Source organism: Acinonyx jubatus, chromosome B1, assembly GCF_027475565.1.
Source record: "Acinonyx jubatus isolate Ajub_Pintada_27869175 chromosome B1, VMU_Ajub_asm_v1.0, whole genome shotgun sequence".
In the NCBI taxonomy this organism is placed as follows: Eukaryota; Metazoa; Chordata; class Mammalia; order Carnivora; family Felidae; genus Acinonyx; species Acinonyx jubatus.
This window is the reverse complement of record NC_069382.1, coordinates 64,502,954-64,518,097: the sequence shown is the minus strand read 5'-3', so window position 1 is coordinate 64,518,097 and position 15,144 is coordinate 64,502,954. Positions and strand designations below refer to the sequence as shown.

The following is a 15,144-nucleotide window of genomic DNA, read 5'->3' as shown; positions in this document are numbered from 1 at the left end:
CTTGTCAATGGAACGTTAAGAAAGGATATCTTACATAATTGTAAACCTCAAAATTGTGTACTAACCAGAGCTTAAGCTATAATTCATTTGACAACATAGGCAATCTAAATGTGGAAATCAATTGAGAATCCAATGTTATACTATTGAACCCAAATTCATTTTGTCAATTGAATTCCATATAAATATAATTTTAGAATATGTACATATTGGATTCTATGGTATTTCAAAATAATATTAGAATAAGAGCATGTGTATCAAATAATTAATCAGGGTTAGAGTTGCAAGTTTCCAAACATTTCAATATATATTTCCATGTACACAGAGGAAAGACTGATTGATTTTCACTGGACTGCTTTGTGAATTTATGTGATTTCAGGTCACTGGTATAATGAGGATGGAATTTTTGTCATAAGCAAGAATAAGTACAGAATGCAGAAAATTAAAAGGTTAAAGACTTCCCCTGCATATATTCTTGACTATATAATAAACATGTCCTAATGAATAAGAATACCAATTAGTCAGGAAGTCTAGGGAATTAGATGTTACAATTGATTACTAACGTCAAGAGAACATAACTCACATTTCAATAGTTACCAAAATATGTACAATATTTGATTTTTAGAATTTTTCTCATCTATCAATATGTAAACTGTTTTATTCAATTCTTTTTTTCTTAATATTAAACTTTAAAGACATTTTCATGCCATTTGTAATTTCCAGTAAAAAAAAAAAACATTTCAAGATGATTCCCATAAATAGTCAAGAAAAATACTGAGTTCTAAGTAGAGTTAGGCAACAGGTCCCAACAAAACAGTATGTCAATGGTTTACTTACAACTCAGTAGCCTACAAGCCATTATGTGAGAGTTCTGAACCATGTGTCAGCCAATAACAGTTAAATAAGTGGCAAACATCATCTTGAAATTTTATTACATTATAAAAGAAAACATGTTACTAGGCACTAGTTGAAAAAATATAATTTCTACTACTTCAGATGATAGGATTTATATATCCCAAGACAATAAGGTATCAAGAAGAAAGCTATACTAAACTTATTTCAACTATAACAGAATTATAAATATGATTTAAGTTTAACTTGAAACACTGGGACCCTTCACGAGAAGGAAGATGTGTACTCAATATGCTTAAAATGCACATATCATTTAAATGCACATCATACAGCACATCTTGGAATAGAAATTCCCCTTTGTAACACAAAAGTATGAAACTTTGAGTTAATATGAGTGCTTTGAGGATAAATAAGTGTAATAATTTCACATATAAAATAACAAGACATACTTCAGTTTGCTGAAAAAGAACACAAATAGTTTGGGAATCCCTGGAAGGGCCGTCTTCCATAATTCATTTGAATAAAACATACCTAGCAAAATAAAAAAAAAAGTATACCTTTTCATATTCTTCAGGAATGCAGACACAGATAACCAAACACGGAAAACAAATTGAGTAATTCAATTGCTTGCAGGGAAGTGTGCAGAGAATATTCTATTTGGATTTATTAGTAAGCAGGGTTGATATTGTCAAATTAGAGACCCTCAGAAAAATAATTTCCCCTTCATCATTTCAGAAGTACATGTATACTTGGTAACTTCACAGTTTTTGGTTTGGTTTTTGGTTTTTGGTTTTGATGTTAGTTTTGGTTTTGTAGAACTCCAAGAAAAAGTAAAATAAAAACAAACCTATCTTCCTATGCAAAAAGGGTAGAAGGAAACAGGAAAACAGTACTTCAGCCCATAGTCAGGCTTGTGACTAAACGCCTACTGGAAAGGGATTGGTGAGTGAGGATGTCCAAATTGTGCAATAAGAAGGACCAGCACCTGAATGGAGAGGCTGGAAGAATTAACCCAGGAAAAATCAGTAAGATTCATTATTACGATCTGCATACACAAGCGAATGGAAACCTTTTGCTGAAGAACTACAATCTACCTAGAGTAATTGATTATCTCAACAAGTAAACAAACATCAAAACATAAGAGTGTCATTGTGGGGAAAAGAGTTTCCCTATGTCTAACTAGAGTTGACCACGCCATACTAAAAGCTACCGCCAACTTTATATATATAAATGTTCTTGCTTTTTTCGTAGAAAATAAAATAAGATAGCAGTGATTTAATAGTAGATCTTCCATGAGACATATTTTGTAAAGTTTATCTGGTGAATCATAGATGTAACAGAACACCAGCTCTTCTGGACAATGTCTGATGGAGGAACTCCAGGAGAACAATTCAGAGAACTAACAGAAAATTAGGTTGAAGTTCCCAACAGCACAGTATGAAAAAAAGGAAACCTCAACAGAGGATCCCCAGTGACCTTGTAGAATTTCCACAGGGCTCACAATGCCCTTAAAACCACATTGAAGATTTTGAATTCTTATTGTTTCCTCATTTTTAACTATGTTTCCAAAGCTGCATGATTTTTTTTTCTTCTATACTCACGTGAATTTATGAAACTATGATCTTAAAACCGCCATTTCTTACCTTTGATTCTTGAACTTTCTTGACTCTTTTCCTGCTGGAATTAAAACAGAAATAGGTCAAAATCTGTGAGTATGTGATCAACAGCTTGATACAGCATATCATTGTAACTAAAGACTTGTCCAGGTATTTTGTTGTACATATACCCTAGAGTCATTGTAACACAATTCTCACCTTAAAAGCCACTTATGTCAAATCTTTTATCAGAGCAGTAATCATTCTTAGTGTCCATATATTTCTTTAAGAAATATATATATTTGTATTAATATGGATTTATAAAAAAATAAATGGTAATGAATAATAAATAATCATGACTCTCAAATGCCTTAGGGCATTTTCATTTAATTTCAACAGATATTGAATGATATCTTCAGAATTTTCTTTTAATGTCTCCACATTAATCACAAATTGGTGGTGAGGAAAAATGTTTAAGGGCAAACAGTGGACAATTCAGTAAAAAAACACAAAAGACATTTCAACTGTCTTTTCTTCAGTTTAACTTAGAATTGGTCCCTGCCTCATTTCTCTAAGGCTAAAGTTGACAACAATTCTATTATTTATTCAAAGGCTGCTTCAGTCAGACCTGTCTTTCAATTTGACATACTCCTTATTAGTTACCAGGCAACCCCAAAAGAATTAGCTTGCTTTCAAGTTTTTAAGTAGAAATTGTGCCCTCTATAACTTCTCAATTAATATTCAAGCACAGTTTACTCTGTCTAAAAGTTTCAGGGCCTCACACTAAAAATAACTTTGAAATAAATGTCTAATAAAAATTATAGATAGATATAGATATAGTTATAGATATAGATATAGATACACATACTTCAGAAATGTATCAATGCCAATAAATTTTGGTAAAATTTATGAAAATAATGAAAAATATTAAGAATTTATTTTGTGGCAGGCATTAATCCCAGAGTCAGATTTGAGAACAAAAATGCATATTGACAAATGTATTTTTATGGAATATCCTTATCCAATGTATGATTCTATTAGACTTTAATACTTTATGTGCTATTTCTCTTTGCCTAATTTATCCAGCCTTTGTTTTTGAATTCTGTACTGTTTTTTGCTAATTGATTTTTTCTACTTCAGGTTTATTTTTAATTTAGAATATCTGTTGTTCATTTAAACTAAAATTTAAATTTTAATTACTTGATTTAAAAATACATTATTCTTTCATAATATAAGATAAGCAAGCGTAAATTCTCCAAAGAGGTATTTGTTAATGAAAAATAATCTCTCTGTCCTCTCTCCTCCTTTTATTCCATTGATTCTTTCATTCATTGAATCATTCGTTCTTTGAATAAATATGTATAGATTGCTTTCATGTGCCAGACACTGCTTTAGGTGATAAGTCTACAAAGGATGAACAAAACAGAAACAAAACAAAATGAAACAAATAAAACAAACAAACAAAAAAAGTCCTTAAAGTAACATACTGCTTAAATGTTAATAAGTTCTATTTAGAAAAAAAGATATGTCATAGAAGGTAGTTTTAGAATAACTGACTGCAATTTTACCTAGGTCTACAATGATAAAATGTCTTTTTTATGTTTCAAGTTTTATTTAAATTTTAGTTAGTTAACACATAGTGTAATATTAGTTTCGGGAGTAGAATTTAGTGATTCATCACTTACACCCTGTAAGTGCCCTCCTTAATGCCCACCACTCGTTTAACCCATCCCCATACCCACCTCCCTTCCATCAACCCTCAGTTTGTTCTCTATGGTTAAGATTCTCTTACAGTTTGCCTCCCTCTCTCTTTTTTTTTTCTTTTCCTCTATGTCCAGCTGTTTTCTTTCTGAAATTCCACATATGAGTGAAATCACTTGGTAATTGCCTTCCTCTGATTGACTTATTTTGCTTAGCATAATAACTCTAGCTCCATTCACATCATTATAAATGGCAAGAGTCACTCTGGGAAACAGTATGGCAATTCCTGGAAAACTTAAAAATAGAACTACCCTATGACAGCAATTACACTACCAGATATTTGCCCAAAGGATACAAAATACTGATTCGAAGAGACACATGCTTATAGCAGCATTAACAATAATAGCCAAATTATGGAAGAGCCAAAATGTCCATCAACTGATAAAATGACTTTTGAACAAAATTTTGAGTGAAATGAGAAGATATTATTCCAAGCATTTATCTGGGGAAAATATATTCTAGGGGAGAAAAACAACTGTACATTTCCTGAGGTACAGAAATTCTTGGCATTGTCAAAGCTACCAAGGAGACCAGTGTGACTAAACTAGACTGAGTAAGGGGAATTTAGTAGAAAATACAATAAGGGAGCTAATAGGGGTCAGTTAGATTAGGACCTGGGACACTTGTTAGATCTTTGGCTCTTACACTGAGATAGTTGAGAAAACAATCAGAAGTTTCTTCACAGAGGAGTAACATTATCTTAATTTCATTTAAGTAGAATCATTCTGGCTACTAAAATAGGTTAAACAGGGCAAGGACAAAATTAGACGGACCAGGTGGAAGAGTATCACAGTAATCCAGATGGGAAGTGATAATGGCATAAAACAGTGTGATAACAGTGGAGTTGAAATATCAGTTATAACTGTCAAGATTTCCTGACAGAATAAATTTGGGGTGTGAGATATAGAATAGATGAGGGTGATTTCAAGGATCTGAGTCATGAGAAGGATTTCTATCCCTTCTTCACTTGATTTCTGATACTGTCTCACTCTGTGAATTTTTCTCTTGTCTGACCACCCCTTTTGCATCTCCTTTACTGATTCCTCCTCATCCCCTCAATTTCTAAATACTAGGTTTGGAGATATTGAACCCTTACCTTTTCCCATACACATCTCACTTCTTTGGTGATGTTATCTGTTCTTATGGCCTTAACCACCATCCTTTTCCTAACGACTCTCAAATTTATATCTCTAGCCAATTCTCTCCATTGAACTTCAGCCTCATACATGTATTTTTGACATCTCTACTTGGATGTCTAATAACAGCCCACTTATCACATCCAAAACTGAACTTCTGATTTTTCCTTACTTCTTTGGCCATCTTTCTCATCTCCATCTTCCTCCTCTCTCCATTCTTCTAGTTGCTCAAAGTAATCCTTATCTACTTTATCTCTTAAGAGATGAAGAGCCTGAATTTTTCATGGATTTGATATTTGAACATGCTGACTTTTATTTTACTTTAAATATAACTCTGAGGACACAAAGTAGGCAGATGGTTAAAATGTCTGGAACTCATAAGAGATATGTCAACAAGACATATAAATTTAGAAACCACCATCCTATGTATAAATCATCAGTACTGCATCTGGAGAACGTATAGTTGAATGATCTAGAATTGAGTACTGGAAACAATATAAGAAATATAAGAAATATAAGAATATATATATTCAATATAAGAAAAATATAAAGTTTAATTAAACAACAAAAGAGAATAGAAGAATAGACAAATTATAGGAGGAAAAAACAAAAACACAAAAAGGTGGAATGATGGACTCTCAGGGAATATCTTATACACGGGTAAATTTTCAATAGTATAGACTTCTTCTGACAGACCAAGTATGATTATGTCTAAGGCAATGCCCATTAGAAAAAGTGACATAGATGTAACCATTGACTTCAAAGGAAGCAATGTATAATGGAATGGAAGAAACTTGCAAGGAAAGAAAGACCCGGGTGGTTTGTGGCTAGAGAGTAAAGTGAAATCTGTGCAGGTATTGTGTTTGTTTTTGTTCATCTCTTTGTTTCATGTTTAGTTTTATATTATCTATATCAGTGAGAATTGAGAATGTGTAAATGAGGGGGGTACATAGTAGAAATGGAAAGGATTATGATAAAAGGGAGAGATGGTATGACTGATTTTATAAGGTTATTGAATGTGACACAGAACTTGAGTGGAGACATTTAGATAGGAGGAGAACCAGTTTCTCCAATATAACAGGTGGGCACAGAGAGGTGCAGGCATAGATGCAAGAGGTTTATAGGTTTGATATGATTAATTTAAAATTTTTAATCTGTGAGGATTTATTTTCTTTATCCATTAGAAGGGCAGTTGGCTGAGTGATGAAGTAGGCTGATTTGTCAGTAATTTGAGGAGATAAAGAAGATTTTTAAATGCACTGCTTTTTGTGAGACTAGGTGTGTAGGACAGCTTGGTACTGTAAAAATCCTAATTGGGTTTTACCATCATAAGTTTGCATGATACTGATATTAGCCTTATTTTGACTATAGTCAAACAGGCTTAATACTCACGGATATTATATCTTATTGTATTTGTTTCTGAAAACCTAATTTTCTATTTACAGAATTGTACATATTATAAATTATCAAAGAAAATGGCCTTAAATACTCTATAAACTGGAAATGTTTAAGAAGCATGTATCTAAAGAAAAAAAATAGAAATTAATTTAATGGACTGAGACTAATAAACCTGTAAAGTAAGAATCAAATAAGGATAAACTACTTAATTCACTGCAAGACTTGATCTAGAACCATCTCAGTTGAGACTTAATGAACATTATTTAGGATTTTCAAAGTAGTAACTGTCCAAGTTGTTTCTATGACTAAAATGTTGCTTTATTCACCTGACAATATACTTCCCAGAATTTTATTTCATATGCCATTACTTCATGTTTTAAATGTTAATTTTTTAATGGGGAAATATTAAGGAGAAAAATGTGATTATTTAATTATGTGATAACTTTTAAAAGATCAGAAAGATTTGTTATCCTGGACTCATGATACACTTGAAAAACATTCTTACATTAGTAAAACTTAGTCTCGTCTGCAATGGTAGAATGCCAATCCCTTGGCATAACTCAATTTTAATATTCTTTCAAAAGACTTTCTGATAAATTGATCTTGTCTTAAAATAAGAAATATATTTTGGCAACATATCAAAATTAAATAATAGCAAACCATTTGTGTTTTACTTTGTACTACACTGTTTCTTGGAAGAATCCCAAAGTGCTATATTAATTATATAAATAGACTCCATGAAATCCAGCTTAATGGTAGAAATGAGTAAATAGATCCTTGCAGACAGTATGATAAAGATTGGCAAAGACAATCTGGGTAGTAGTATGGATTCAGAAAGAACACATGATTGTATAATATCTTAAATATAAAAAGATAGAACATAATAAATAGAACTAGCTAAGCCAGTATAAAATTAAGTCCAGTTGGGGACACAATAATTTTTAAAATGAGATGTTGTGATTCTAAAGTATCTAAGCAAACAAGACTATGGCCATATAACACTAATGTACAGGTTACTACTTCCATTTAAGGGCAGAATCATATCTTCAATCTATAAGATATTATTAAGAATATTTCTTATCTAGTATTTGGATTTATAGAATGTCATTTACTAACATCTCATGATTCCTATAACATAAAAAACTGATGTCTCTTCATCAGGCACTAAAAGTAAATGTTTGGCCACAATATCTTCATAGTTTACCTGGTTCCTTCTTTCTTACTGAGAAGTCCATGCTCTCTAGAAAGAGAAGACACCATCTAAATGCTAAGTGAATCATTTCCATCATAACAGCATTGTTATAAACATTAGACAGTGAATTGTCCTCTCACTCCATAATATAAAGCTTAAATCACTTAAAAAAAAAATGACACATTGGGCTTTGAACTAACAGCACGGAGACTACTTGGGATTCTATGACTCCCCCTCTCTCTGCCTTTCCCTAGCTCCAGCATGCATGTGCTCTCTCTCTCTCTGTCAAAATAATTAAGCATTAAAAAAAAATACATGAACCTCATTCAAGTAATACCCATGATACTCTTATTTTCAATTTGCATATGCATATTGTAGATTAATGAGACTAATGAAGTGCTTTTTGGTCATCCCACAGGCTTTCCTTCACAAAGAGGGATATAAGAATGAAGCAAGTACAGGTTCGATAGACTTGGTCCCTTAAAGAGGTATACTTAGTCTTTCTTTTGAATATACAGAAAAATAATGTCTATACTACATGAAGGAAGTAAGGAACATCAAGTACGTAAAATGCAGCATTTTCCCCTTGCAATAGTGAGAAAGAAAGGATCTCTAGGCTGCTACTGTTTTTCCTGAGAAAACTATAGACTTTCTGAGAGACTACATACTTTCTTTAATTCATGGTGGGAAAATGGTCTTTTTGTCTTTATTTGTTTTTCATTGCCTAAAGTGTATAATAAAGAACACTCAAACTGTGTTTAGGTTAATCACATACTGAAAAAAAAACGCAAAACAAACAAACAAAAAAGAAACCACTTGTGTCATGAGATTTAAGAAAAGGCAAATGTACTGAATAGTTTTACTGGCATATTTAATCAAGTCCATAATGAACCTTAAAACTTAAATATTAACAAAAGAAACAAATAAATCTCAAGTACCCAGAAGTGATATGTCCTGGTTAAAGTAATCTTGCTCTCAATACATATGATCCACACTTGTTATTGAAGCAAATAGATTCTCATCATTCACCAAAGCTAAATCATTATATATATATATATATATATATATATATATATATATATGTACACACACACACACACACACATATATACGTATATATATGTGTGTGTGTGTATATATATATATATATATATATATATATATATATAGTCTAACATACAGCATTGCATAAAATGTGATTAGAAATATTTGCTACAGGGGCATCTGGGTTGCTCAGTAGGTTAAGCGCTTTGGCTCAGGTCATGATCTTGCGGTTTGTGAGTTCAAGCTCCACATTGGGCTCTGTGCTGACAGCTCAGAGCCTAGAGCCTACTTCAGATCCTGTATCTCCCTCTCTCACTGCCTCTCCCTCACTCACACTCTGTCTCTCTCTCCGTCTCAAAAATAAAATAAACATTAAAAAAAGAAATACTTGCCACAACTTATATTGTATATACATGTATATGTACACACATACATTAATTGTATAGAAACTCAGGTAAATGTATATAATTTTAAACTTAAGACTAAAGACTAATAGACCTTAACAGTGAAAACAGTCAATGGATGGAGAGAAAGGATACACAAATATAAATTTTGGTGGCAAACAAACATAACGGTAAAGATTATTAGTTTTAGATAGCTGCCTAGTTTAAATTTCTTCTCAGGATTCTTCCCTTCTCTTTGACACAATTATTGTTTACCAAATACCACCAAACAAAAGTCGTGAAATGTTGATGTGCAGTAGACTATTCATGTTCAATATATATATTTAACATTTCCATGTGCTAGGTGGTTAAAATGTAAAATATTAAAGTTTTTTATGTTAGAGCTATTAAGTAATATTAATATTTAATAATAAGCAATATTAATTTCATGTAAGCCAAGAATAGGACACGTTCAGCAGAACCACTCCACCACAATCTTGTCGCAAATCTCTTCTATTCTGACGCATGCATGCCCATGAACACAGGAGCTCCCTCTTTCAGGCTCTCAATGCACATATACACACACATGTTCACACACACATACACATATGCACACACTTTCTTAAAAACCTATTTTGCTGGTGGCAATTTAATTATAAAATGTCTCGAAAATAAGAACTACTGGCAATGAAAATGCAGTATATCAGGCTTCCTAAATCTTGGAGATACAGACCTATTTTTGGTAAACTTCAATGGCAAATTTTCAGTCTTGCTTAGTTTAATCAATTTTAGGATCGTTTATTTAAAATACTTCCCCTTAGAATTTGAATAAGTTCTTGATCCAATATCACCTCCTCAACAAGCTTCAACCTTCACCACTCTAAAACAACACCCCCACTACTAGCTGCTTTTCTTAATTTTTATCCATTTCACACAAAAGTTGCTACTTCCTGGAATATGTATTTATTTGTTCATTTTATGTTCCCTTTACTGGAATGTATATTCCCTGAGCAAAAGGGACTTTGCAGTCTTAACTGGTTTACCCACAGTATTTAGAAGAGTATCTGCAGAAGAGTGGGCACTATTCCTAATAGAGTCTCTGAACACTTGAATTTAACAAACTGTTGGCAGGACAGACACACACTCAAGAAATACGTAAAATAAAATGTGACATTCGAGAGTGGAAATGTATATAAAATCTTGAGAGCACAGTCAAGGGAACAATGTCTTCTTTTTAACTTAGATGAAAGGAAGTTTTGAGAATGCAGAAAACTGGGAAATACAGAGAGCAGATGAGATTGTAAGAATAAGTAGTTCATCTCTACAGCAATGGGAAGAAGATCCTATCAGAAAACATAGCTTGAACAAAGTTAAGAAACTATGAGAGTGCATGGTAAGACTGCAAGATAGCAAATAGTGTCTCATGGTAAATGCACAATGGGATGATAAAATTGGCCAACTAGTAGGCTTCAACGTTTCATGAAGGAGTCAAAGTAACTTGCTTATGTTTTAAAGACATATTTTATATATAATCTAAAATATAGCATACAAAACATTTGATCAGAAATATATGCTATAAGTTTTATAGATTTATATGGATAGGTATAGATACAGGTATATACATATAGATATTCAAAACATGACCGGAAAAGCTACACATTGTTAATAGAGATCTGCTTCTTTCTTGACTCAATACATTGGTGTAAAGTCATTTATTCCAATATCAAAATTATAGTGCTTATTATTGCCAATTCATATTATATTTGATATGTTTATGTGATTTTAAGTAAGAAAAAGATTAAAAAAAAACTTGTTATTGGATTGATAGATATCCTCAATATTACTTTCAATTCTAAAGTCATAAGCTAGGTAACAAGACACATGCACAGGACTTGAAAAAAATCAAACTAGAACTGAATTTACTTATAAATCAAATCCATATTTAATAATATTTGTATTATCCTTTTGTTACATACATACTGAATTTTTAAATATTAAATTTAGAAGTTCATGATGGAAATGTATTTGTATTTACATTTAACATAAAATCAATTATTATAAAAATATATAATTATATTCATGGTTTAAATCTAATGTAAACATTGGAAATATTTTTGTCTGTTTTTTTAACAAGAGTATGTGTATTCAAGTTAAATGGATATGACATATGCATAAACTATCACTACACATTGTGCCAAATACAAGTAATAAGAATTCTCACAATGTGTCACAAAAGACATCTTTGGTTCATATACTCATGAAAAACATAAACAAACTGGATCTTAAAAGATGATCAGGATTTAACTAGATGAAGGCATTATGGGCATTTAGGGCAGAAAAAAATAGCCTGTAGAAATGAGGAATTAGGTAGTGAGAAAGATTATATAGAAAATAATGCAAAGACTCACAAGGATAGTAGGTGATTAAAATAATCAAAAGAGAAATTACTCACTTAAAAGTCCACACATGGTGCACACATATATATGTACTCCTCTCTATACAAAGTATAAAATTATTTACTTTATTTTATGGTAATAAAGATTTGAGAATTTAAAAATTTCTAGGAGGAAAAAATGTTATTTAACTTAACCTATAATATTAAAAGAAAAATGATGATTCTGCAGTCCCTTTTTATAGCATCATTGTTTTACACTATTAGACTTCGAGTTGAAATATGGGGGAAATCTAAAATTAATATTATGTTGATGGGCCACTGTTTTGGAGCTATAAATTTGAAATGGAAAGAAAATATATCTAAAATTAAGTATGTTTGACAATTTTAATTCTGTATTGTATACAATATTTCATTGCGAAGGATATCCAGCATAAATATGGAAACATTTAAAAGACATACCTATTTAATTTTTAAAACATTGATCATTTTTTTCTAAAAAGAGAATGGAGGAGATTACATTTTTTAAATTGATAATATACATTCTAACTGGCTTTATCCATTTATCGCATTATTGTGTGAAGAAATTCAAAATATAATTAGAAATTATTAATGTTATGATTATGTTACCACTTTAATAAGGTATCAGCATATTAAACTACTCACCCCTTGAATGAAGTTTTGTTTAGAATATATATACTATGAGATAGGTGTGAAGTATGGATAACATAAATTTCTGATCTCATAAGTTTACATTCTGTCTGGCGAGACTGATAGCTATTAATTCTAAACAATGATAAATAATTTATAGAATGAAAAAAAATAAAGAATTTATAGGATAATGTGGAAACAAGAATGGGAGGAGCAAATGTCTATGCTGAGTATGAAGCAAAGGGAGAATTCACAGTGAAAACTGTTGCTTGAGCTAAGAATCAAAGAGTAGTAAACTAATTCGATGGGGAAAAGAGTATTAGGCAGTGCAAAAGCACAGAACTGTAAAATATTTAATCCTTTTGGAGAAACAGTGAAGAGGTAAGCATAGCTTACCTACATACTTCTTTATACATGAGTATTATATAAAAATATATTCAAGAAACTTCTCTCCTATTTTCAGAAGAATATTTATGACTACTTAAGTATAGCTAAAGCTATTTGGTAAAGAGCCATATAAATTAAATAAACACGCCAATTATTATAACAGTTTTCACAGTGTGCTTTTGAAGTGTGAACAATAATGATGATTTTCCTAACAGAAATCACTAATTAATGGATTTGGAATAAATAGATACATAAATCACTAATTAATGATTTTGACATGGAAATGAAGTCTTAGTGAAGATTTATTATTTAAAATGCATACATTTACATTAGAATTATTTCCATTTTAAATTTATCCCTTAATAGATTTACATTTGTAATTTATTAAGTCTGTAAATGGATCCTAAATTATAATTGTTATAAGAATCTAATGATTCAATTTGTAAATTTTCAGTGATCTGGAGTATAGTAAGCTTTTTCTAGTAGTATACATTTTTCAGAGGCTACCAATAACCCACATTTATTATTGAAAATGTATTTTGTACAAAAAATATATCCTGCAATGTAGAAAATATAAAGACTTATAGCCAAGTATTCCAGAGTATAAGATATTCTGGGCACAGGCAATCAAGGGAACTTGATAGGGAAGATAAGCACAACAGAGGTCAATAGATGACCTCTAAGCATAAACACAACCATTGCTCATCCCAACAGGTGGAGGGACTGGGTGCAAGTCTATGAAAAGAAGATAAGACTTGGGGAATAAGAATGGAGATAGGCAGGGGTGGAGGGGTGGGGTGGGGTGGTGTGTGGAGAGGAGAGGGGAGCCTGAGGGAATGACAAATAAGGGGAATATTAAAACACGTGCATTACTCTTACTACATAGCAAGAAATGTTTAAGTAATTTATATATTTTATCTCATGGAGGTGACTAAAGTCATGGTCTAGCTTCCCCTACTTACATTCTCAACCTGTGGGTTCATGGAGGTCTCTAGGAGATGATAACCATGGTATACACAACAACATTTTCAAGCAAATGTGATTACATGATATCGGAGACAAAACCATTAATTTAACTGCCATCTTAAAAAGATGATATCCCCAAGTGAGATATCCCTTAAAATAAGTAAAAGAATATTTAATAGGATTTTCATTCCTGCTTGGGCAGATAAGTGGTAGCAGCTATTATAATATCATCCTAATTTTAACTTAAAGGTGAGTGAAGTCTAGGGCATTTTATTTACAACTGTTTACTTTTTTTCAACTTTACTGAAGAATAATTGACAAATCTAATTGTATATATCTGAAGTGTATAATGTGATATTACATATATAAACAAATACACACACATACACACACACAAAAACATATACCATGGAATAATTACCAGGATCAAAATAACTAACATACCTAAATCACAACAGAGCTGGATGAGTGCCTGAATCCTGTCCAACCCACACAGAGACTGAGACACAACCAGGATGAATGAATGTCCTGATCCTTGTCTTCCTTGCTCAGCAGAGACCCAAATGGGTGAGATAAGCACCCTGAGTTTCAACTTCATTGATAAAGAGTTCAAAGTAATGATCAAAAGATGTTCATTAATCTTGGGACAGAAATGAAAGAGCACAGGAAGTGTTTCAAAAAGAGACAGAAAATATTAAGAAGTAGCAAACAAGTTACAGCTGAATGGAAAAATGCACTGAAGAAGTTCAAAAATAGAATACATGAAATAGAAGCATGAATCAGTAAGTAGTAAGACAGACAATGGAAAACATCTGGACAGAGCAGCAAAATTAAACAAACAAACAAAAAAAAACAGACTTAAAAGAAGTGAGGAAATCTTTAGGGACCTCTGAGACAACATCAAGCTGAATAACATTTACATTATAGGCTCCCAAAAAGAGAAGAGAAAGAGAAAAAGCCAGAAAAATGTTTTTGGAGAAACAATGGCTGAAAACTCCTCTAATTTATAGAAGGAAATTACCAGGTCCAGGAAGTACAAAGAGTGCCAAATAAGATGAACCCAAAGAGAAACAAATCTTAAAAGCATAATGGAAAAGCAATATATTATGTACAAAGGAAACCCCACAAGTCTATCAGCAGAGTTTTGAGCAGAAATTATGCAAGTCAAATGAGAGTGGCATTATGTATTTGAAGTGCTGAAAAAAAAATATAAGATACCAAAATGTCTCTAGCCAGCAAGTCTATTCAGAATTAAAAGAGAGATTAAGAATTTTCCAGATAAGCAAGAGCTAAAGGAGTTCATGACCACTAAACTGGTTTTACAAGAAGTATTAAAAGGACCTCTCTAAGGTAAAAAGAAAGGCACTAGATAATAAGAAGAAAACACATT

The 15,144-nt window shown here is 31.7% G+C and overlaps 1 protein-coding gene across 3 annotated transcripts in view; it reads right to left on the bottom strand.

Annotated features, from left to right (window-relative positions):
- Positions 1-15,144, bottom strand: part of FSTL5 (follistatin like 5) — a 781,763-nt gene that overhangs the window by 625,394 nt on the left and 141,225 nt on the right. For 2 of the 3 annotated variants that reach the window (XM_053216758.1, XM_027068355.2), the window contains exon 3: positions 2,493-2,526. In XM_053216758.1, coding sequence (XP_053072733.1) covers positions 2,493-2,526 — 34 coding nt within the window. The remainder of the gene's footprint in view (positions 1-2,492; positions 2,527-15,144) is intronic. The other variant, XM_053216759.1, reaches the window with a different exon arrangement.